At 34.4% G+C, this 23569-nt stretch overlaps 3 protein-coding genes across 8 annotated transcripts in view; 2 read left to right on the forward strand and 1 right to left on the reverse strand.

Moving 5' to 3' along the window:
- LOC109112334 overlaps window positions 1-10418 on the forward strand; it is a 33262-nt gene extending 22844 nt beyond the window's left edge. For both annotated transcript variants that reach the window (XM_042746460.1, XM_042746461.1), the window contains exons 4-6: window positions 9534-9785; window positions 9899-9952; window positions 10068-10418. In XM_042746460.1, the coding sequence (XP_042602394.1) occupies window positions 9534-9785; window positions 9899-9952; window positions 10068-10228 (467 nt within the window). In that variant the 3' untranslated portion in view covers window positions 10229-10418. The remainder of the gene's footprint in view (window positions 1-9533; window positions 9786-9898; window positions 9953-10067) is intronic.
- LOC109113276 (AT-rich interactive domain-containing protein 1B-like) overlaps window positions 1-23569 on the reverse strand; it is an 849861-nt gene that overhangs the window by 644453 nt on the left and 181839 nt on the right. The gene's annotated exons all lie outside the window — the stretch shown is intronic.
- LOC109091668 lies at window positions 11795-15307 on the forward strand. Its single transcript, XM_042746455.1, has 6 exons — window positions 11795-11981; window positions 12335-12390; window positions 13485-13787; window positions 14036-14284; window positions 14408-14422; window positions 14511-15307. The coding sequence occupies exons 1-6, from the start codon at window positions 11896-11898 to the stop codon at window positions 14642-14644; spliced, it is 843 nt and encodes a 280-aa protein (XP_042602389.1). The 5' UTR covers window positions 11795-11895; the 3' UTR covers window positions 14645-15307.

A 23569-nucleotide genomic window follows, 5' to 3' on the forward strand; every position in this document is an offset into this window, starting at 1 on the left:
CTTTACAGACTCTAGAGATGAAAATGGTCAATTGTACAGTATGAAAAGAATAATAAAATGCCAATGGCTTAGCTAACAGTACAGCATCAAAACTGGCAAACTAATCCCCAGAGCACAGATCTGACGAGTGTAAACTGTATCATTTAAAGAGATTTTCCCAGCAGATCTGGGTGTAATAATGCCTGCAACACAGCAGACTATGTAAACTCAGCTGTAACAGCAGCTTAAAGTCAGGTCCCACCTACACCAACTTGCACACACAACAAGGAGATGGGTGCAGATATACTTCAAGGAGCCATTCACACCTCAGCACTGTACAAGTATTTATACATCACCGGAACTAAATTATACAGCACAGATCATGGTAGGGTGAACACAGATCAGCCATCTCCTATACACAAACAAACAGAACACTCTCTCATTATTACAACTGCACAATATATGTACCTGGCATAATTCTTTAGCCTACCCAGGTAGGAGGGTGGATTCTTACAGTATTACCGCTTATGGTACATTTACACCCCCTAGCTGTAGAAGTATGTTGATTTATGTTGAAATTACATCAGTAACGTTGTAAATTGCATCACCAGGTGTTCAGGACTCCTGTGCAGTTGAGTCACGTTCAGTGAAGATCATTGTTGTTCCTGAAGTTCCTGTGGGGGCTCTGCTGGAACCTGTGTGTGATCTCTGTGCTGACGTCTCCATATGATGACAGAAATCACAATCACAGCCAGAATCACCAAACACACACTATAAAAAGTTAAAAAGGCTGATCTAAAAAACAAAAAAAAAAAGAAAAAAAAAAAGAACACATTAAAAAAAAAAAAAAAAAAAATTTCATTATCAAACTCATTGCTTGAAGAATTTGTAAAGCTCTCAATGCCTGTGTTACTTACTGTCATCACCATTATCCACATATCACTATAAATATAGAAGATATTGAGAGGTCAGTCACACAGTTCAGCATCAGTGTGATGTTCAGATCATGATGAATAAACCTCAGCTGTCCAAATGCTTTATAAATAATATTTCCACAAATCTGAGTTTCTCTCACCTGTGATTGTGACTGTGATCAAGATTTCTCCTTTAGTGTCCAGAACTCTGTATGTTCCTGCATCACTGTCCAAAAACGATTTAATGATCAGGTTCCCATCAGTATCATCATTCATTCGATCGCTCTGAACCCCATCAGTTCTGCTCCAAACCTCCTTCCACTCTCCACTAGAGTTTGTCTCCACTTTATCAGCATTAGACAACAGAACAGACATCTTTAGCTCCTCGCCTGTTTTCACAGAAATCTCATCTGAGGAGAAACAGAAAGACATTAATCATTATTATAATGCTGTCAATCAATCAAGACCATAAACACATATTTATGATTGGTGACCAAATGTAATCATTTAAAAAAGCAGATGCTGATGTTTGATCAGTTTTGTCTTCACTAATAATAATAATAATAGATTCTCAAAAAGTATTCTTCAGCTCTGTCTGATCATTATTGTAATAGATTTTCAAAATGTATTTCCCAGCGTCACTGAAGCTCAGATTCTTGATGACGACGTCACAGTTTCCTTCTTTAAACACTCGTCCTCTACATTCTTCAGTCTGACACACATCTATGGCTCTTGACTCACTGAGTAACCCAATGTGAAAAACACAAATTCACTCATGACAACACCTCACTTTTATCCTTACACACTTTTATACTTACACACATAAAAAACAGTTTCCTGCAAATACATACAATGAAATTCAATAATATTCAATTTAAAGTGTCAATACTGAAAAATACACGTGTTTCATTCTGTTCTCAGTAATTAATGTTATTATAAAATATTTTAATAGACTTAATTTAGCTGTATTTTCTTTTACTCAAGATATTTCATCACAAATCTAAGTGGATTCATCAGCTGTGAATTGATGGAGGAGTTTCTCTAATATTTAACATCAGAAATGAATGTAAATATTAAGGATGTTCATTGCTCATCAGAGACATGATCTATTTTGTCTTTGTGCTCTTCATCTAGACTCATAACCTCAGGTTACTTCATCGTCTCTACATGAAATAAAATCATTAAATGCTCAATCTCAAGCACTAATGACTAATGAGATCTGGTTCATGAATGAACAGAAAACAGCAGATTCAGTCAGAAGTCTACTCCCAGAGCTTTACCTTACAAACAACTGAGTTTCAACTCTTTCCTGTTTTTAACAAAAAAGGACAGCAATTGTTTATAAAAAAAAACAAACAAAATTAAAAAGAAAATAAAATAACTTTGCAGCAACCAGATATTTGTTATAAAAAATAGATTTAAGTATAAATAAGAGCGAGCAATATTAGCAGCAACACATTTTAACATTTCAAATTATGATACAAAATAATATAAAGCTGTAGCAGATGTACAAGTGCAGTTTAATGAATTCCTGAACAATGTTTATTAATAAATGAACTGAACTGCATGATAAACCATTGAAAATTTCCACATCAATCCACAAATGTCAACAAAAGTCTTGGTTGAGTGACACAACAGAGAAATAATTCACTAGAATAACTCTAGCTGACGCTGAAAACCAATAATAAATACAGTTTATAAACATAAAGTACACTGACCGCTGTGATAGACGAAACAAAACAGCAGCAGAAGAAGATTGAAGCATCTGAACCTGATAAGAATAAGAGCTGTTATGAGACAGATACAGACACACATCACAAACACATTAATACAGCCATAAAATACTGATCTGAGAGATAAAATACTACACAACTGACACAATACAGCAACTTAAAACCTTCAGTTTTATTAATTTTAACCATAAGTATTATGACGGTAATACTGATGTTTGTTCAAGATGGCAGCGCTCTCTCTCCCATCAGAACGGTGTTTTCGTTTTTTTGTCTTGCGAGTCGCAGTGTTTCTGTACATCTTCGTCGCGTCTACGTGTCTTTAAGCACGCATACAGTTCTGAGTTTCTGCTCGATGTCGGCAGAACCAGAGTTAACCTCTGTGCATGCCGAAGAGCTGCGGGATCTCGGTCTGCTCCAGAGGCCTACACCATCACCGACCCACAAGCGGCGTGAGAGGAAGCAGAAGAGGGGTAAGCGCTGAGGTATCCTGGCTAGGCTAACGGCTAACCCACACAAGCCAGCCATCCCCACCATCGTACTGGCTACCGTACGCTCTTTGGACAATAAAATGGACTACATCTGACTACTTATGAAACCTGTCTCACCTGTAAAGCCCTCTGCATCACAGGTGATCCCACACACCCATCACACAGCTTCTTCAGTCTGCTGCCATCAGGGAGGAGACTGCGGAGTCTCCAGGCCAGGTCCAGCATACTGAAGGACAGCTTCATTCATCAGGTTGTCAGGAAGCTGAACTCCCTCCCGACCTTGCCCCCCTCCCCTCTTTTCCCCAGGCACCACTGAACTCTGAACCTTAGTGCCTCCAGCAGTCCCCCCACCCGCCTCCAGTTCCCACTAACACACTCTGACCTGCACCAGACACTTTGTGCAGCACTGGTCTGCTCATTACCTCATTCAGCAGTTAACTGACCTCATTCAACCACCTCTTCTGTCAGTTTAAATAAAGAACTGCTCTCTGAGCTTTTTGTCACTTTAATCAGTCTGAATAAGCTCTTTTGCACTACAGTCATTATATCTACACTGCTGTTTATTTCACTGGTTTGCACTCTATCTGCCATGTACCGCTTTATTTATCTTTTTTTTTTACATGTCCTTATTTGCAAATTTGTACAGTTGTATTTTTATATTTAATCTGTATTTATCTTTATTTTATGTTCTACTGTTAGTGTTATCTATATTCACCAAGGGTCTGAGAGTAACGCAATTTCAATTCTCTGTATGTATGTGCTGTACATGTGGAAGAATTGACAATAAAGCAGACTTTGACTTATTGATTCAGTCATTTTTCACCATGTCATGTTTCCCTGCAATCTCTAGAAGTAAGCTACTAAATAAATAATAAATAACAACCAACCTGTTTGTTATCTCAGAATAACCACCAACAGTGTTCAGGACCCTGACGCAAAGCGGGGTGAGCATGATTTCACCAAGTACAACATGTTCCTGGATCAACATTCCAATCAACCAATCAGAATTACTTTTAAGGAAATATCTGTTTTAGGTTTACAATCAGGGTTAGGTTCTTCTACACCCTTGTTAAATCAGCTATCATTTCATACTGATTTTAGGAATAAATTAGGGGTAGGGTTAAGTTTAGGGGTAGGGATTGGGTTAAGTTGATATTTTTGGACAGTAATGTTGATCCAGGAACATGTCTTACTTGGCAAAATCACGGTGACCGCAAAGCGGAGAGGTCTAGTTTCAGCCTGAAGGGGTTTATTCTGTGATAACAACTGGACATTATCCCACTTATTACATGTTACTTGCCACATAAGTAAATAATTTGATGCAAAATATTGATTTGAGTTGAAATATTTGAACAAAGCTTCCATGAACACAGCAGTTGCGAGCAAGCGGCAAATTCAAACTAAACGGACATTTAAGGGAAACGGTGCAGTAAACCACTTATTACACAAAATCTTAGGACAAAAATAATTAAGGCAATAAAAGAATTAAGACGAAAAATTTTTAAAACCTTACCAGTTTGTTAGTAATCTTATAATCTGTAGCAAAATGGCAGAAGCTGCATTTGTATGAAACGAGAGCGAGTTCGCGATACCACAATGACATAATTAAATAATTGTACACCATTTTGAATCGAGTTTTAATATTTTATTAGCTAAACAAACACAAAGCTTCCACCAAGAAAAACTGTTCTTAGCAACAGTACAGCGCCGTCTTCAATAACCCAGATTATCAGCTTTTACCGGTTGTTATCGAGCTGGGACAAACTGCACATTGCACCCAAAAATTCCTTTAAAATCAATGAAGTGTTTACTCGATTCATCAAATATTAGGGGGCCAGAGCGGGCTGTAAAAAAACCCTGGCAAGCTTGTTGAAACGGAGGCACTTATTTAAATATTTAACACATTTGGACCTTACATTATATCGGGGGCAAATAAGAAACGGAGGCAAACTGCATCTTTGAAATCGGAATCTTTTATTTTATAAATCATTATCAGTGTGTGAATGTTATTTGTATGTATGTGTGTGTGTGTGTGTGTGTGTGTGTGTGTGTGTGTGTGGATTTCTTAATAATCTGAGTCAACATGATCCTCAAACCCAAAAGCCCGTTGGACACAAACAGACACAGAGTAACCAAACAATCCACACATAAACTAACAAAACAATAAATTTAAACGAGTAATCAATGTAGAACATTTCAATAATTACATTAATAACTCCGCTAATAAAAACTCATCAAATATCATAATCAGCATCATAATAACAAAAATATTATAATCCAACCCTTAAACACAAATAAACACAAATACACTTATAACGAGACAAAAACACACAAGCTTTATATTTAAAAGGATAAAAAAAAAAAAAAACTTACATTGTAAAAGTTCTGCATGAGTAAACCACTGCAGGTTTAGCGAAAAAACACAAACAAAAAAAACACACCAAAAACACACACACACACACAGAACAGAGTCTCACACACACACACACACAGAGTCAGAGTCTTTCAGAGGAATATAGTTGGCTCCTCCCACTAAAGTACTACTAATACAATCAATTATTACCCTCTCCAAGTAAATAAAACAAAACATATAGAGCTGTCAGAAGATGTGAGATCATATCTTAAATAGAAATTTGACTAAAAAACAGTGTGTGAGTCCAGATACAGTCAGCTGAAGTTTATTCTGAAGAATATCTCTGATGATTTCAGTCTGATCTCAACAGTTTGAGCAGCAGATGTGAATTTTTAGTATTAATTTAAAATCTGAATTTAGTAAAAGAAAATAGTAAACATATCTAATTAATACACAAATACAAATAAAACCAAAAATCTTCAGACTCAGATTCCATCCAGACGGAGGAGATCAAACGTTTGATATTTTGAGCCGATTCTAGAACACACATTGTTTTCATTTGTCATGTGTCTCCTAGGTGTGTGTGATCTTCAGTCATTTAGTGTATGATGATATCTGGTTTTAATCTAGCTGCATATGCCTAGAAATAGTACTGCAGTGAAATGTTATAGAGTTGGTCCAACTGAATTTGATCAAATACAGTTTAAATTAAATTAATACATTTATAAAGCAAAATCGTTATACCTGTCCGATTCAAACTAAAACACGTAATTGGAAAATAAATAATTAGTTAGAGATTCATGTTCTTGTGAAATACAATACTCATTTTGTGATATAAGATTCTGGTCATATTACCCACCCCTTCTCCAACATGTTAGATCTTTTATTCATTTAATGTTGTTCAGGAAAACACTACGAATGCAATGCCACATCTGCTATAACTCTGAACTACTGCCATCAATATTTGAATCTTTTGAAACATTAAAATGTGGCACTGTTAATATTGGTGACTCCTTATCGCTTTCTGTTTTATTTTCTACACTTTTGGTCATCATCCGTGTAGTACTAGATTCTGTAGAGGATATTGAAAGGTCAGTCACACAGTTTAGTATTAACTCTTCAAATCATGAACATAGCAAGTAGATGTGCCAAATATGCATGTGTGTTGTGCACTCTCAGAAAAAAAGGTACAAAAGCTGTCACTGGGGCAGTACCTTTTCAAAAGGTACACTTCTGTACCTTTTAGGAACTCTTTAGGTACAAAGGTGTGTCTTTTGAAAAGGTACTGCCCCAGTGACAGCTTTTGTACCTTTTTTTCTGAGAGTGTGATCACTCATCCTTATCATTAAACAATAGACATGTGTGTTACTCGTATCTAAGCACACTCCTTCTTAGTAGGAGGCATTAAATATTCCTTGTTTCTGGAGGCTTGAACTCATTTGTGTACAATTTCAGTTTTTTTTTTTTAATCAAATCTTGCTAACCATGCTGTGGTTTACAAAGCTTTGACGTTTGAACATAAGACTCATGCAGAACTTTCACCATGTAAGTTTTCATGCTTTTATACATAAATCCAGCTTGTGTGTTTTGTGTGTCATTATACCAATGTTACTGTGTCTGTTTTCAGTCATTTTCAATATTACACAGCAAGATTCAGATTACTTTGATGTTTCTTTTTGGATATTTTTATCGTGTAAGATCCACATGTGTTAATCATTCAGACAGAATAAAATGGGATGTTTAGTAATATTTTAGCAATCAGGAAAACATGTATAAATGTGTTTATAATGTGTATCTGTCACATAAACCAGCCCTTCTGCATTCTTGTCAGGTTTTCAAATCTTCTGTTGCTGCTGTTTTGTCTTGCCAATCATAGCGGTCAGTATCTTATAAATATAAATCTTATATATATAAATTGTAACCATATTTGATTCTCAGTTCCAGCTACAGTTATTTGATAGTTTCTCTGTTGTGTCACTCAGACAAATGACTTTAGTTGACTGTAAATTGCTGGTGGAAATATCTCAGTATATATTACGTCATTATGACATCACTGATTAATCTTTGCAGTTAATCTGTTAAAAACATAGTTAAGGAATTCACTTGTTACCTTCCCCTTAACAAGTCCAGAGGAAGTATATGAGAGCTTCAAAAGAGAAAGTTTGAACCGTTCTCAGTCCCAGCACTCATTTGAATGAATTTATTTACAATAATCCACTAATGACTTAGTGCTATATATAAATGATATATAAATGATTCCAACATAAAAATGAGAAGTGTTGACTGGGTAAATGGGTATGGGTAAGGCCAAAACAACAAAGAAAAGGGCACTAACTTGTATTAAGAACTCTAATTAGCCTGACAGGAAAATAAAAACAGATAAACAACAGAACTCTTAGCTAACTTCATAACTAACAAAAACAGAGGAGAAAAATGAGAGCAAATGAAAATGGTTTCCCTACTGCTCTTCCAGTCAATAAAAGGCAGATGGCATCACATATATATTATAAACATCACATATGTAGAAAAACTGCACACTATTAATAGGTGGTGTAATGTACAAGCACATAACATCACCTAGATTAGGTCAGGGAGGAGCACATAACATACCTAAAACTACAACTCCCAAAAGACACTGGGTGCACTGACAGCACACACAGTACAACAATATGATGACACACACACACACACACACACACACACAGATCCACAGACACACACACACACACACACACACACACACACACACACACACACACACACACACACACACACACACACACACACACTGCAAGTGCACAGACACATCTGCTACAACTCAGTATTTTTGTCATCAATATTTGAAGCTTTTGAAATGTGGCACAGCTGATATTTTTGGCTCCCCGTTGCATTCATTTACAGTACAGACCAAAAGTTTGGAAACATTACTATTTTTAATGTTTTTGAAAGAAGTTTCTTCTGCTCATCAAGCCTGCATTTATTTGATCAAAAATACAGAAAAAAATGTAAATTGCTTGTGATATATTTTTACAATTTAAAATAATTGTTTTTAAATTTATTGATACTTTTAATTATCATTTATTTCTGTGATGCAAAGCTGATTTTTAAGGATCATTATCACCTGATCCTTTAGAAATCATTCTAATATGATGATTCATTATCAAAGTTTGAAACGTTCTGCCCAGCTTAATATTTTTTGAATTTATTTACAATGATGTGATATTTTTTTAGGACACTTTGATGAATAAAAATGTATAAAAAAAAAAAAAAAAAAATGCTATGTTTTTGAAAATATAAATATTTTGTAATAACAATATACACTACTGGTCAGTAATTTGGGGTCAGTAATTTTTCTTTCTTTTCTTTTTTTTTTGACATAAAATCAATACTTTTATTCACAAGGATGTTAGTTAAATTGATAAAACAAAAATAGTAAAGAAAAATGATTATTAGAATATATATTATTAGAATTTTTTATTTTTATTTTGAATAAATTCAGATTCTTTTTAACCTTTTATTGATCAAATATATTAGACAGCAGAACTGTTTCCAACACTCATAATAAATCAGCATATTACAATGATTTCTAAATAGATCATGTGAGGAGACTGGATGTTACATGTGACACTGAAGGCTGGAGTAATGATGCTGAAAATTCAGCTTTGCATCACAGGAATAAATTATTTTTTTAAAGTAAATTCAAATAGAAAAACTATTATTTTAAGTTGTAATAATATTTCACAATATTACTGTTTTTTCTGTATTTTTGATCAAATAAATGCAGGCTTGATGAGCAGAAGAGACTTCTTTCAAAAACATTAAAAATAGTAATGTTTCCAAACTTTTGGTCTGTACTGTATATACTTATATATATTTATATATTTATAACTTATAATTTATATATAATTTATAACAAAAAAAGTTTGATCATCCGTCTCCCAATACCAAGACAGATTTACCCCTAATCCTAAGGTTGTGGGTTTGATTCTTGTGCGGGCAATACCACGACTGAGGTGCCCTTGAGCAAGGCACCGGACCCCCAACTGCTGACTTTGATTCTCCTCAGATGAGATTTGTGTGAACATCGGTGAGCAGCTGAAGTTAGATGTTCTGTTGTCAGAAGCTGATAAAGTGCAGCATCAGAGCAGAAGAAGCACAGAGTGGATGAAGGTCTGGAGCAGAAGTGATGGAGTTCAGAGCCAACCAATGACCATCAGAGATAGAAACCTGATCATTAGTAACTTTACAGCCAGAGACACAGGATCATACAGAGTTCTGGACCCTTCAGGAGAAACCTTGATCACAGTGACAGTCAGAGGTGAGAGAAGCTCAGTGGATGTGTGGAAATATTATTTCTGAGGTTTAATCATCTTGATTTAAACAGCAAGTTGATGCTAAACTCTGTGACTAATATTTTAATAACCTCAACAGAATCAGGTACAGAAGCAAAGGGAAAGCTGGAAACAAATGATGACAAACCTAATGGTACATAAAAAAGAGGAAAACAGGAGGCATTGAGAGCTTTACAAAAACTTTAATCAGTGATTTAAAAAAAAAAACATTATTAAAATGTTTTCTCTTCCCACTTTCCTCCTTCCAGCTCTTTGGATTTGTCTTTTGGCTTCTGTACTGCCTGTATGTCTGTGTTTTTGGTTCTGGTGGTTCTGGAAGTGTTATCGTTTCGAGTCATCAATAAAATATCAGCGTCTGCACAGAAATGTGGAACATGGATCAAAAGGGTCTCAATTCAATAAACTGTAAAAGTGTCCCAGAACATCAGCATCACTGGTTACTTGAAGTCACTTACAAACTAAAGAGCCACTGCATCAAAGATTCAGAACACAATCTGTGCTGAAATGTGCTGCTCAGACTTAGACTGAAATTACATTCGTCTTCTATATTACCTCGCTGTAAATGTGAAGTTTCTGATCATTAAATATATGCAAATCTATGTTGTCATGTGTTAATGTATCCTGGTTTATGATGTCAGTGAGTGTTTTTCCAGCTTAATTTTAGCAAATGCTTTTTTTTTTGTATTAGAGAGAACTCTTTACATGTGTCAGCATGAGAATAATATGACAGAACTGCAGTCGGAATAAAGTTATATCACTCTTTTAACACATTATGACATGTAAACCAAATCAGACACCATTTGCATTTGCAAGCCTTTGTGAAGAACATTTTATGTATAGCTCAAAATATTGTTAATTCATCAAAAGCATGTGCCAGAATAACTTCAAAAAAACAAACAAAAATAAAAAAAATAAACACTAAAAACAATAAACACTCAATAAAAAACACTGTAAGCCAAGTGTCTAATGTAGACGTACTGTACATCCAGCAGGCTATTAAAAACTACATTAGGAAATCATTTAATACAGTAAATCTAGGGAGGGGTGCAACTCTAGAACTGGTATGAGGCTCTTGAAAGGATCTATTCTGATAAGATTTAAATGATGACATGTTTTAAACTCTAAAGAAGAATTTAGAAATGACGTTTCTTCTGTTTGTGGCTTCAGATAAGTCACGCGAAATGTTCAGATCTAACAGCTTATCTGAGATCAGATTTTACTGTCTGCTTCATCATGATCACGAAGAAACAGAAAACAGACCTTCCTTTATAATTCTTAAATTCATATGCAAGTTATTCGACAAATAATTCACAAAATCATGTCAAATCAGAATCATTTTCCGACAGCTCAATGTGCTTTAAAAGAATAGCCACTAATGATGCATCACACTATTCTTTAGCAGGAGGCACTAAATATTCCATGTTACTTTCAGTTTTGTTTTAACTCAAGTCTTGCTAAACCTGCTGGTTTGCAAAACAATAAGAATCAAGTAAAATGTTCACTATCTATGTTTTAATTAGTGGTTCAACGGATCACAAATCTCACGGTTTGGATCACATTACAGTTTTTGACCCACAGATCGAGTCATTTTTTGGATTAGCAAGAAAATAAAAATATTTCAATTTAACTTGCTTCATCCATATATTACTTACTACTTCTTTGATACCACAGCAAATACTGCTAGATTAACTAAGAAAGTTTAAACATGATTAAAGAAAGAAGAGAACAGCCAGTAGAAATAAGAACAAATACATAAATTACAAGCATAGATAAAAACAACAGAATATGAATCAAATAAAACAAGGTTGGTAGTATTCAAACACAGAAATGTAATAATTAGGGAAAATAACACTGCATAGTGTTTACTGTGTTTTTTTTTTTTATCACAGCTGTTTTGTTGTTTAATGATCATTAATGACAGCAGCAGTATTTATAGGCCGCTGTCCCTTTAAGACCTGACGCACGGATCTGATATAATGATACACATCACAACCCAATTCTTTCTCAGCTGTTTTCATTCACTTGAGACATAACTGACTGCGTTTACCTAAATGATTGTCGAGATGAGATAATTTTATGTGTATGTGTCTGTTCAGAGGATTCAGAAGAGGATTCAGTTTGGTGTTCAAAAGATCAAAAGACTCATGCGGAAGTTTTACCATGTAAGTTTGCATGCTATTAAATATAAAGCTTGTGTGTTTTTGTGTTATTATAGCATGTGTTTCTGCTTCTGTAAACTTAACCTGCTGATGAAGAAATGAGTCGACATGTTTATGCTGAATGTCTGATGAAAAATAATTTTATAAACTTTTGTGTCCATTGGACATTTGGGTTTGACGGATCAGTTTGAGTCTTCTTGAGGATTACACTGGCATCTTTAATGAAACTAAGATTCAGATTTGTTTCTTATTCTTATTATCATGTTCTATTTAGACAAAATTAAATTGATTTTTAGTAACAAGCCGAGCAAAGTATTTTATCTTTTGTGATGTATGTCTCCTTCTCTTTTCATCAGGTTCAAATGCTTGAATCTTCTTCTGCTGCTGCTGTTTTGTTTTGTCTATCAAAGGGGTCAGTGTCAATTTATTTTAATAAACTGAAACTTTTTTCAGTGTTAGGTATAGAGTTATTAAATTTAATATCAAGCCACTCATCCAAGTGATTTCTGTTGATGATTGTTTCTATGGTCAGGCAACACCAAAGTATTCATCCAACATAGAACCCTAAATGGTTAACTCGTAACAATATCCAGCAAATATTTTAAGCTATTTAACACTATTGAAGGTTACTTTTGGCATAGCTAAATTGATTAAATGTAGCTTTGTTTTCCTCTTATGAATTTTTCCTGAAACATTCTAAAAATCAATATTCAAACACCATGAATTGAAATACATTAAAAATAATTGTTCATCCACACTGAAAATTCTGTCATCATTTGCTCACCCTCAAACCTATATGAGTTACTTTCTTCTTTTGAACACAAAAGAAGATATTGATGTCTCTGTGTGGTTAATGTCTACTTTTGTGTTTATCAGAAGAAAGAAACTTGAGGGTGAGGCAGTGATGACAGAAACGATCCCTTTAAGGTATGCATTGTTCACGTAGAGCCAGTCTGCTATAGTTAATATTAGAGCGCCACCTTCAGGCTGAAGTAAGCAAGGACACTCGATGGCTATTAAAGGTGTTCCTCATGTGTACAGTACATGTATTTGAATGTTGCACTACTAGTTAATCGTAGGTTAGTCATACAGCCTACAACACACCCCAACATCTGCCCATTTGAGTTTATAGTCATGGAGCTGCTATTGATTTCACAGCATATTACATCATCACACCTCACAAGATGAACAGTTCTGAACTCTGCAGAACCTGAGAATAATCAGCTGGAATTTAAACACAATCTCATGCTTTATTTAAATGTATTTTTCATGAGCAATAGATCACCAACAACCTTAAACTTTAATATTAGCATTACCATTTCTGATGCTAAATATTGAAGAAACTCCACACTCAGTTCACAGTTGTTGAATCCACTTGAATGTGGGGTGAAAATAGTAAAATAACCACTAGATTATGATAACATTGATTACAGAGAATAAACAGAAACACCACGTGTATTTTTCACATGTATTGATTCTTTGAATTGAATGAATCTGTTTTTGCAGAAATCCTGTCTGCAGGAAACCCCCTTATATCTGTGTCGGGAAAAAAGAGAGGCAGCGTCACACTGACATGTGAACATGAGACCAATAATATTGTTCAGATTAAGTTAATCACTCGGTCAAGAGACATAGATGTGTGTCAGACTGAAGAATGTAGTGGACGAGTGTTTAAAGAAGGAAACTGTGACGTCGTCATCAAGAATCTGAGCTTCAGTGACGCTGGGAAATACTTTTTGCATCTCTATTACAATAATGATCAGACAGAGCTGGAGCGACAAATCAGGACGTACCAACTTCATATTCATGGTGAAGTCAAAACTAAACCAGCCATCAGCATGTGCTTTCTGGATTTTCTAATAATGTCAACAATGTAACATTACATTGCTGCTGTAACCAGCAAATATAGTAAATGTCACACCTTCCATTCAATAAAGGCCTTTCAGTGGCTGACTTTAAAATGATTACATTTGGTCCCCAATCATAAATATGTGTTTATGGTCTTGATTGATTGACAGCATTATAATAATGATTAATGTCTTTCTGTTTCTCCTCAGATGAGATTTCTGTGAAAACAGGCGAGGAGCTAAAGATGTCTGTTCTGTTGTCTAATGCTGATAAAGTGAAGACAAAATCTAGTGGAGAGTGGAAGGAGGTTTGGAAGAGAGGCCACGGGGTCTGGAGTGACCGAATGATTGATGATAATGATGGGAACCTGATCATTAAAGCATTTCTGGACAGTGATGCAGGAACATACAGAGTTCTGGACTCTGAAGGAGAAATCTTGATCACAGTCACAATCACAGGTGAGCAGGTGTTTAGAAATATTTCGAATACATCATGAGCTTGGGATTTGCTCTTTTAAACTGAATCTGTATGACTAATGTTTTCAAATCTTGTTCATATTTTGTCATATCTGTCTGGCTCAGCGGAAGAAAACACAGGTGAGACAGAAGAACAGTAAAGTAAGAAGCTCTAAAAAAATGAACAGTGATTTTAAAAATATAAAATATATTTGTGCTCTCTTTCCAGTTCTCCACCATTCTGCTCGACAGCATTGGAGCTGGGTAGAAAAACTTCTTTTTGGTTTTGTGACTTCTGTATTTTTTGCGTATATAGTGATTATAGCAGTTGAATTTTTGCTTGTGTTTGCTGGGATAATCTGATGTAAAGTACACTTGCTGTTTTATTGCATTTATTAAGAATATATTTGCTATAAGTTAGACTGCAACATATAATAATTGCTGTTCATAGTATTCATCGTCTGTTCTATTATGTCTTTAATTAATTTTTTCGTACATTTCTGCCATGTGTACACTAACTTACAATCACCAATGATAAGCTACTACTAAATAGAAACTTAATTTTCTGTAAAGTTGCTTTGCAACGATTTATATTTATATTATGTGAAAAGTGCTATACAAATAAACTTGACTTGACTTGAATATATTTATAGAACAGAGAGAGAAGAAACATATATTAGTAAGAGCTTTGAAAAGAAGAAGAAAGGGTGAAAAGGTGATATTACCATCAGATGTTGTATCACAGATAAAGTACATGAGGCAGCAAAGATAAAGATTCTGAAGAAGAAAAACGAAGAGGCGAAGGGTCTTAGACAGATTCTGTGGAGATTACATGACATCTGAAGAAATCTGAATCACAAGCTGTTCATAAATGACTGAAATGCAATGATGCTGATTCTTTGGCGGTGCTATATGCTTTGCTATTTGATACCTCTGACAAACAAAGCTTGTAAACTATTTGCTTTGGTTTCATTCTAGTATTTTGTTTGTGAAGTAGTCAATAAAAATATATGCAATTAAAACCAAGAAGCTTGCCTGCCAGAAGTCTCTGATTTCTAAACTTGAGCCAAACAGACCACGGTGACGACTTCTGTGACCAAAGAAAACTCAGATGCTTATGATATATGAAAGATTTGACTTTACCTGACCTGAGAATAAATAAAATACAGTAAGAGGTGTTTAAAAATACGCACCATAAAATATATAACTGAGCCACTGAAGGGACATGATTAGCCAATGATATAACTGTGAGAGAAAGCACTGAAATATATTTTTATTTTTATTTATTCCCTTTACACTCTTAAAAATAAAGGTGCTAGCTTACGTGTGCTAGTAGGATTACTGTTGTCAACACTGCTGTAGATTAATGTAAATAAACAAATCTACATAAAGAAACTAAACATGCAGTATTGTATGTGTCCATTAGTAGTCTACTGTTAATAAACTGAGGATGATTTGTGTTGATAAAAAGCAAGTTAGCAGCAACTACCTCCACATTTTAATTCAGTTTTGAGCACATAAATCACAGAGGAGACCTGAATCCTGTCTTAGTGATTATTAGAAAAATAAGTTTGAATGAAGTTTTGTTTCATGTGTTGTTGTGTATTTATTGTGATGCTTCCTTTTATTCATTGTTTTACTCCTTTATTCATGTTTCCTATTGTTATCAGTAAAAAATATAATTATTTAATTAACTTATGCATTCATTCACCTTGGCTGCATTTGTGTATATTCATGCATAGCTATGGCTTATGATGAAACAAATTACAATCACAAATTTTTCTGCGGTATCAAAATTGGAATCAAGAATGCTGAAATTAAAATTTTGGTGGCTTATTAAAACAATGGTCAAAACGACAGCTATTTATTAATATTATTAATGTATTGTAATTGTTATAATTATTATTTTTTTATTTTTTGGCGGGGGTCACAACACTGGGGAGCACTAACAATGATCTTGCAGACCCCTCAGTAAATGTGCAGTTGTGCCCCTGAACATCTGTGCATCCTTTTTCCTTTTAAAGTAACCAGAATCACCAAAACCACTGACAGTTCAACCGGGACGAACCAGTACCCTCCAGTTATAACAGAGATACCGTACCTGATTTGTTGTTCAGTGTCATTCGTTTTGTCTTTATCAGTGTCGTCCAGTTTTCCCGGTGATTCTTTAACTTACTATGTTCTTTTTGTTCTATGTTCATTTTGTCCTTTGATTCTGTAGGTGATGTTGAAAGTTAGTCATTCAGTTTAGCATCAATCTGATGTTCAAATCCAGATCATGAAATGCTTTATAATTATATTTCTTCTCTCACCTGTGACAGTCACCATCATCAGGATTTCTCCCACAGTGTCCAGAACCTCATATGTTCCTGCGTCAGTGGCTGTAAAATTATTAATAATCAGGTTTCCATCTCTGATGGTCATTCGATCACTTCTGACCCCAAGGCTTCTATTCCAGTCCTCCTTCCGTCCTGTGCTTCTTTTGGTCCAGTGCACTACTTTATAAGCATTGGGCAACAGAACATCCAACTTCAGCTCCGCCCCTTCCTTCACTGCAATCTCATCTGCGGAGAAACACAGACATTTATTATTATTATTATAATGGTGTCAATCAATCAAGGCTATAAGCACATATTTAGGACTGGGACCAAATGTAATTGTAAAGTCTATATTGGAGGCGACTCGTCTATAAATTAGCATGACATTAGTGTCTCTGCCGGTTACTGGCCCTCATGCAATACCAACACAATTACTAAATGAAAACCAGAAAGCCCATGTAGATCAGTTTTGACATTACCCTAAAAAATGAAGTCGGTATGTCATGATTTGACGCTCCACTTCTGCCTGAGTATTAGTGTAATAGACTCTTAAAATGTATTTCCCAGCATCACTCAGTCTCAGATTCTTGATAATCACGGCACATGATCCTGTTTTAAATACTCTCCCATTCTGACTTTCACTTTCACTCTCACATTCTTCATTCTGACAAGAAAGGATGCTTGTTAACCTGCTTAAATCAATGTAATGAATGTCATTGGCTTCAAATTGACATGACAGGGTGGCGTTGCCTCCCTTTATTCCTTTCACAGATCTAGTGATGGATCCTGCAAATACATACAGTATAATATTCATTAATTACAAAGTATCAATACTGAAAAATACATGTGGCTTTTATCTCTGTGTATCATAAAAAATAGTTATTTTAGTCGACTGGATAATAATAATAATATAAAAATATATCAAAAAAAAGCATTAAGGAGCCAACAATATTATCTATGCCTCATTTTTATATTTAAAATATTGATGACAATAGTATCAGATGTGTATCAGATGAATTCCTGAACAAATAAATTAACTCATCAGAGAAACAATCAACTAGAGTAACTCTACCTGACAATGAAAATCAAAAATTGTTACAATTTATTAACTAAAATGAGTGAATACTGACCGCTGTAACTGAACTGGCACAGCAGCAGCAGCAGATTCAAGCGTTTGAACCTGACGAGAAAACAGAAGCGATGTCACAGATACATCACAAAGACAGTCATACAGAGATATAAGATGCTTTACGGAGATTAAAAAACAAACAAAAAAACTTTCACTTTCATTTTGTCTGAATATTTAACATGTGAATCTTACATACCAAAAAATGCCCGATAAGAAACATCAGACTGTAATTCTCAGAAAAAAAAGGTACAAAAGCTGTCACGGTGGCAACCTTTCAGAAAGTAATAAGGGGGAAATTATAAGGGGACCACTCCACTGACAGCTTTTGTACCTTTTCCCCTGAGATTGTGAATGATTCTTAATAGTCAAAATGATAACTCAAACCAAAAGTCCTTAATACACAAAAAAACAGGTTTTAGAAATTCATTAACAATCTAATAATTATATTAATAACCCCATTAATTAAAACCGTCATCATAATAATTGTAATATCATCTTATCACAGTTATGGATACGTTAAGATGTTGTTTCATTTCTTGGTATCACTGACAGGTTTAGTTTCCCAGAATCAGAAACACAACAATTGTTATAGAAACAAAAAAACACAGGCTGAATTTATATTTAAAAAATAAAAAAAATGTAATGAAAACTTACATGTTAAAAATTCTGCGGGAGTGTCTGGACGTCTTCATACATCACAGCATGTTTAGTGAGATGTGATAGTTCAGTAAAAACAAAACTAAGAGAGTGGCACAGACACAGGTGAGTTTCCGGACAATGGTAATTTGGTGCCTCCCACTAATACTGGTTATTCTTTCAAAGCAGATTAATATAATATCACAATGGTATTAGTTAGAGCTGGACAGGTCACGAGATTGATGTGAAATCACAACACAGCAGAAAGGTCACTTCTCTTCTGTGTTTATGGACAACTTTTAAAATGTATCATTAGATCACGCACCACGTCTTCCACTTCCTTTCAGAGCAATGTCAATTGTGCCATGTTTATGTCTTGTTTTAAACTTACTTTTAGTTTGCTTTTTGTTATGTTCCTGTTTACTGTGCCACTTTTATACAACATGGTTATATATATCACCAAACACAAAAAAACACATAACACTTTATCACAAGGTTTAAAATTATTAAAAACTCTAAGGTTCTCGCTATTAACAAATCATTAACTGTGCCATTTGCCTCAATAAACTCTTAATTTGCTGCTTATTAATAGTTATAAGCTAGTTAAGTTCAGGTGTTGGGTAGCATTAGGGATGTAGAATATTATCATGTATTATAAATGCTTAATAAGTAAACAGCCAATATTTAATTAGCAACTAGTCAATAATGAGAATTGGTCGCTATACACTAAAGTGTTACCTAACATTTTTCTCTAAAGCTTACGGTTTCAGTGAATCCCTCCTAATGCATTAAAAAACTGTAGCTATACACCTTTTAAGCAAAGAGTCATAGCTTAATATTATATTTTATCTAATCAGTAGCCTAAAACTATAAATAAATCATTAAAAAAATCACAAATAAAAATAAAAATTTTACAAAACCATGTTTTTAATAGTAACTATTGCTATTACTTCATTTACCCCTTTTATTAAAGAAAAAATAGTAAAATTATTTAAAAGTGGAAATTTTTCAATTTGACACTTAATTTTTTTTTTATATATATACCAGATTTATATTTGTTTATGACGACAGATGTTTTGACATAGTGCCTCTTATGCTTACACAGAAAGTTAAATAGCATTCTGTCACTGTCATAAGCAATGTTAGCTTGCTTATTGTGCCCAAAAGCAAAATTTATTTAAGTCCATATGTCTTACTAACAAGTTTGTTAGTTTGAACTATGGTCTCGGGAAACACCGAATCGTTTAACTATGTTGGTATACCGAACATGACTAACGATGCTTTTAGAAAACGCACCCCAGGTTAGCTAATATAATAATTTGTAAATTCCGCGCTTTTTTCATTCTTATTCCTAAATTAAACATAAATGTATCCATTTCTAAAAATCGCAGGTTGCTATAGTCACGCAGGTTTGTTTACGCATTAGACTTGTGGCCACGAAAAAAGGATGTCGTTACCTCGACTATGGAAGCCCGTTTTCACCACTGAATAATAAAAATAAAATAATCTCACAATTTTGACTTTATAACGTTCAATTGCAAATTTATATCTCACAATTCTGAGTAAAAAAAAAAAGTCAGAATTGCGATATGTAAACTCGCAATTGCGAGAAAAACAAATTCTGTGAAATGCTTTTTTTTTTTTATTCAGTGGCGGACATTTTTCAACCATTAACTAAAGCCATTTATTAGATGTTTTCAGGGTGGTGACACCTCAGAGTATCAGAAAGCAGTGGACAGCTTTGTTACCTGGTGTGACCTGCAGCTCAATGTCAGGAAAACAAAGGTGGACTTTATAAAATCCAGGACCCCCGTCACTCCTTTGTCTGTCCATGGTGAGGAAGTGGAGATTGTTGCAGATTACATATACCTTTGAGTCCATAAAGACAACAAACTGGACTGCACATCAAATTCAACAGCACTCTTCAAGAAAGTTCAGAGCAGGCTGTATTTTCTGAGGAGGCTCAAGGCTGAGCAACACCATAATGCAGATGTTCTATGTAGTATGAAGGTGGCAGACAGAAATAAACTGGACAAATTAATTAGGAGGGCTGGCTCTGTACTTGGCATGGAGCTGGACCCTGTTCGTGTTGTGGCTGAGAGAAGGATGTTGTCAAAACTTTACTCAATCCTGGACAATCCTTCTCACCCACTACACAGTGTGCTGGTCGACCAGAGGAGCACACTCAGCCAGAGACTGATCACTGCCAAATGTTCCACTGAGCGCTTCAGAAGATCCTTTATACCTGTGGCCATCAGGCTGTACAACTGGGACATTTAATACAATTTATTATTATTATTACTGCCTATTTATTAATACTAAGATTAGTGCATGCGCAATACAACCTGTTTATTAATAATAAGATTAGTGTGCAATACATACTATATAACTACTGTACTTAATTACCATTACCTCACTAGACTTAATTTACTCAACATTTGTTATTCTGTTTCTGAGGAAATTATTTGTAATATTAAAATGTGACTCTTGAATAAAGCTTTATAAACAATAACATACTCACTGTTTGTTGTGTTTGTTTTAATGCAGTAATTGACTGATTCAATGTATTTAATAGTTAAAATGACTACAAATTCAGGTTTTCGGTCGTCACCACCGTTTTCGTCAACCTCCGGTCAGTTGATGTGAAATTGTAATCTTGATGATATTTTGTTATGATATTTTATATTTGTTGTGGAATTGTTGGTCACATGTGAAATTGTAATCTGTCTGCTAACATGAGAATGTGTTTTGAAATGTTAAAAACATCTTGAATAGTTTGAAATTATATTACACAGTCCAAGGTAAAAAAGCACATTTTGTTAAAAAAGAGGAAAGTTGGGAGGTTGTATCAAAGCATAGCTCAGTAGCTTAGTACATGTAAGATACATAAATGTTTTTAGAAGCAACACTTGATCTGATAAAGAAATTATTATTGAGTGCTTTATTTTGCTCTGGAGAGGAAGTGGAAACACTGTGTGGTTTATTGTCTCTGCATTTTGGTCTAATTATACAGTTTAAACTTAAACATGCTTTAATCTCTGAACACAGAAGCAGAATGAAGGAATGACATTACCTCTGTGTTGTGATTTCAGTCATGTGACTCGTTCAGCTTGAACAGCTGATCTGAGTTCAGATATCACTGGAGGAAGAGCCATATTTCCTGACAAGCCCTCACTTGTGTGGAATTCTGCTTTCACTTTGGGTTTGTTTTGTTAAATGTGCCGTGCTTTACGGCAGAACAAAAGATTCATTCAGAACTTTTACCATGTAAGTTTTTGTGTTTTTAAATATAAAGTCAACTTATGTCTGTGTGTGTGTGTGTGTGTGTGTGTGTGTGTGTGTGTGTGTGTGTGTGTGTTACTCTATCAATAGTTTTGTTTTTTGTTTGTGGAAAACTAAATCTTCTAGTGACGCCGCTGAGGAAATGAATTAATGTTTATGTATATAGGAATGTATCTAAGTTTGTGATTAGCATGATGATGATTATAATAATGTTTTTCTATTATTATAATTATTTGATTGTTCTACATTGATAGCTCAGATGAGAGGATTGGTTGGTAACAGGAACAATAATTTAATAAACTTTGTTTGTGCATATATGGCCCATAAGACAAACCTTTAAATAAAACTCAAAGACATTTTAACATATATTAATCATATTATAAATCTTTAAATTATTTTCAAAGAAAGTTAAGGTTTAGATTCAGCTTTATTGCAATCAGGTCTGTATTATTTGCAGTATTTTACAGCTGTATTAATATGTTTGTGATGTGTGTCTATATTTGTCACATAACTCTTGTTTTCTCAACAGGTTTAACCGGTTGAATCTTCTGCTGCTGCTGCTGCTTTGTCTCGTCCATCACAGCGGTCAGTGTACTTTACATTTATAATCTCGGTGTTCAGTGTCAGCTAGAGTTATTCTAGTCAATTTTCTCTGTTGTGTCACTCAACCAAGACTTTTGTTAACATTTTTGTGGATTGATGTGATTTACACTGATTTATCTGCAGTTCACTCCAGTTCATTTATTAATAAACACTGTTCAGGAATTCATTACAACTGCTGATACAGCTTTATTATTATTATTATTATTATTATTATTATTATTATTATTATTATTATTATTATTATTATTTTAACAATCTGTTTATTGAGATGTAACAAAATATAATAGTGTAATACAACAGTATTGTAATTACATCGTTTTACACATGAAAAGCGGCAACAAACAAGAGGAAAAAAAAGAAGGAGGTAAGAAAAAACAGCACAGGTTATTTCAGGCAGTGACACAACGAAACATGCATGTAAGGCATATAACAAATCATGATTAAACAATTAACAAATCATGATTAAACAATGGTTAATTTATGTAAATCTGTGAGGGGGATGGGGTGGGATAGGTCAAGTGTCAAACTATCTTGTCTTCTCCTGTCTCATTCAGTACATTGTCAAAAACAGGAAATACTTTAAACGAAATGGTCCCTTGAACATTCTGTGGACAATAAGTAATGTTGCACCTACATGTGTAATAACTCTCATCAGAGTATTAGTAGACTGACGGCTTAATATCGGCTAATTCTTTATTGCGATGGTCTCCCAACAGATATTCCACTCACTATAAGTAACTCTGCAAGTTCATGTCAACTTATTCCAACCCTAACCCTACCAGTCTACTAATACTCTACTAACATTCTAATCAGAGGTCGTAGGTGCAATGTTAGTTAAAGTCAACAGAATGTGTTAAAGGCACCATCAAAATAAAGTGAAACCAAGTTATGTTTACATGGTAAACTTCCTATGTGGTAGCTGCACTTAGACTTCTGACTGAATCTGCTGTTTTCTGTTCATTCATGAACCAGATCTCATTAGTCATTAGTGTTTGAGATTGAGCATTTAATGATTTTATTTCATGTAGAGACGATGAAGTAACCTGAGGTTGAGAGTCTAGATGAAGAGCACAAAGACAAAATAGATCATGTCTCTGATGAGCAATGAACATCCTTAATATTTACATTCATTTCTGATGCTAAATATTAGAGAAACTCCTCCATCAGTTCACAGTTGATGAATCCACTTCCACTGTGACGAAATATCTTCAGCAAAAGAAAATCCATCTGACACAATTAACTCTTATTAGAATATTTTTAATATTTACTGTCTGTATTTGCAGGAAACTCCTCTAAACCTGTGTCAGGAAAAAAGGGAGG

This window comes from Cyprinus carpio, chromosome B20 (assembly GCF_018340385.1).
Source record: "Cyprinus carpio isolate SPL01 chromosome B20, ASM1834038v1, whole genome shotgun sequence".
Taxonomy (NCBI): Eukaryota; Metazoa; Chordata; class Actinopteri; order Cypriniformes; family Cyprinidae; genus Cyprinus; species Cyprinus carpio.

Excerpts from the sequence above, each read along its gene's own strand:
- LOC109091668 (XM_042746455.1), top strand. The coding sequence starts at position 11,896 with ATGTGTATGTGTCTGTTCAGAGGATTCAGAAGAGGATTCAGTTTGGTG. Across the intron at positions 11,982-12,334 it reads TCATGCGGAAGTTTTACCAT|GTTCAAATGCTTGAATCTTC; the intron begins GTAAGTTTGCAT and ends TCTTTTCATCAG. Across the intron at positions 12,391-13,484 it reads TTGTTTTGTCTATCAAAGGG|AAATCCTGTCTGCAGGAAAC; the intron begins GTCAGTGTCAAT and ends CTGTTTTTGCAG.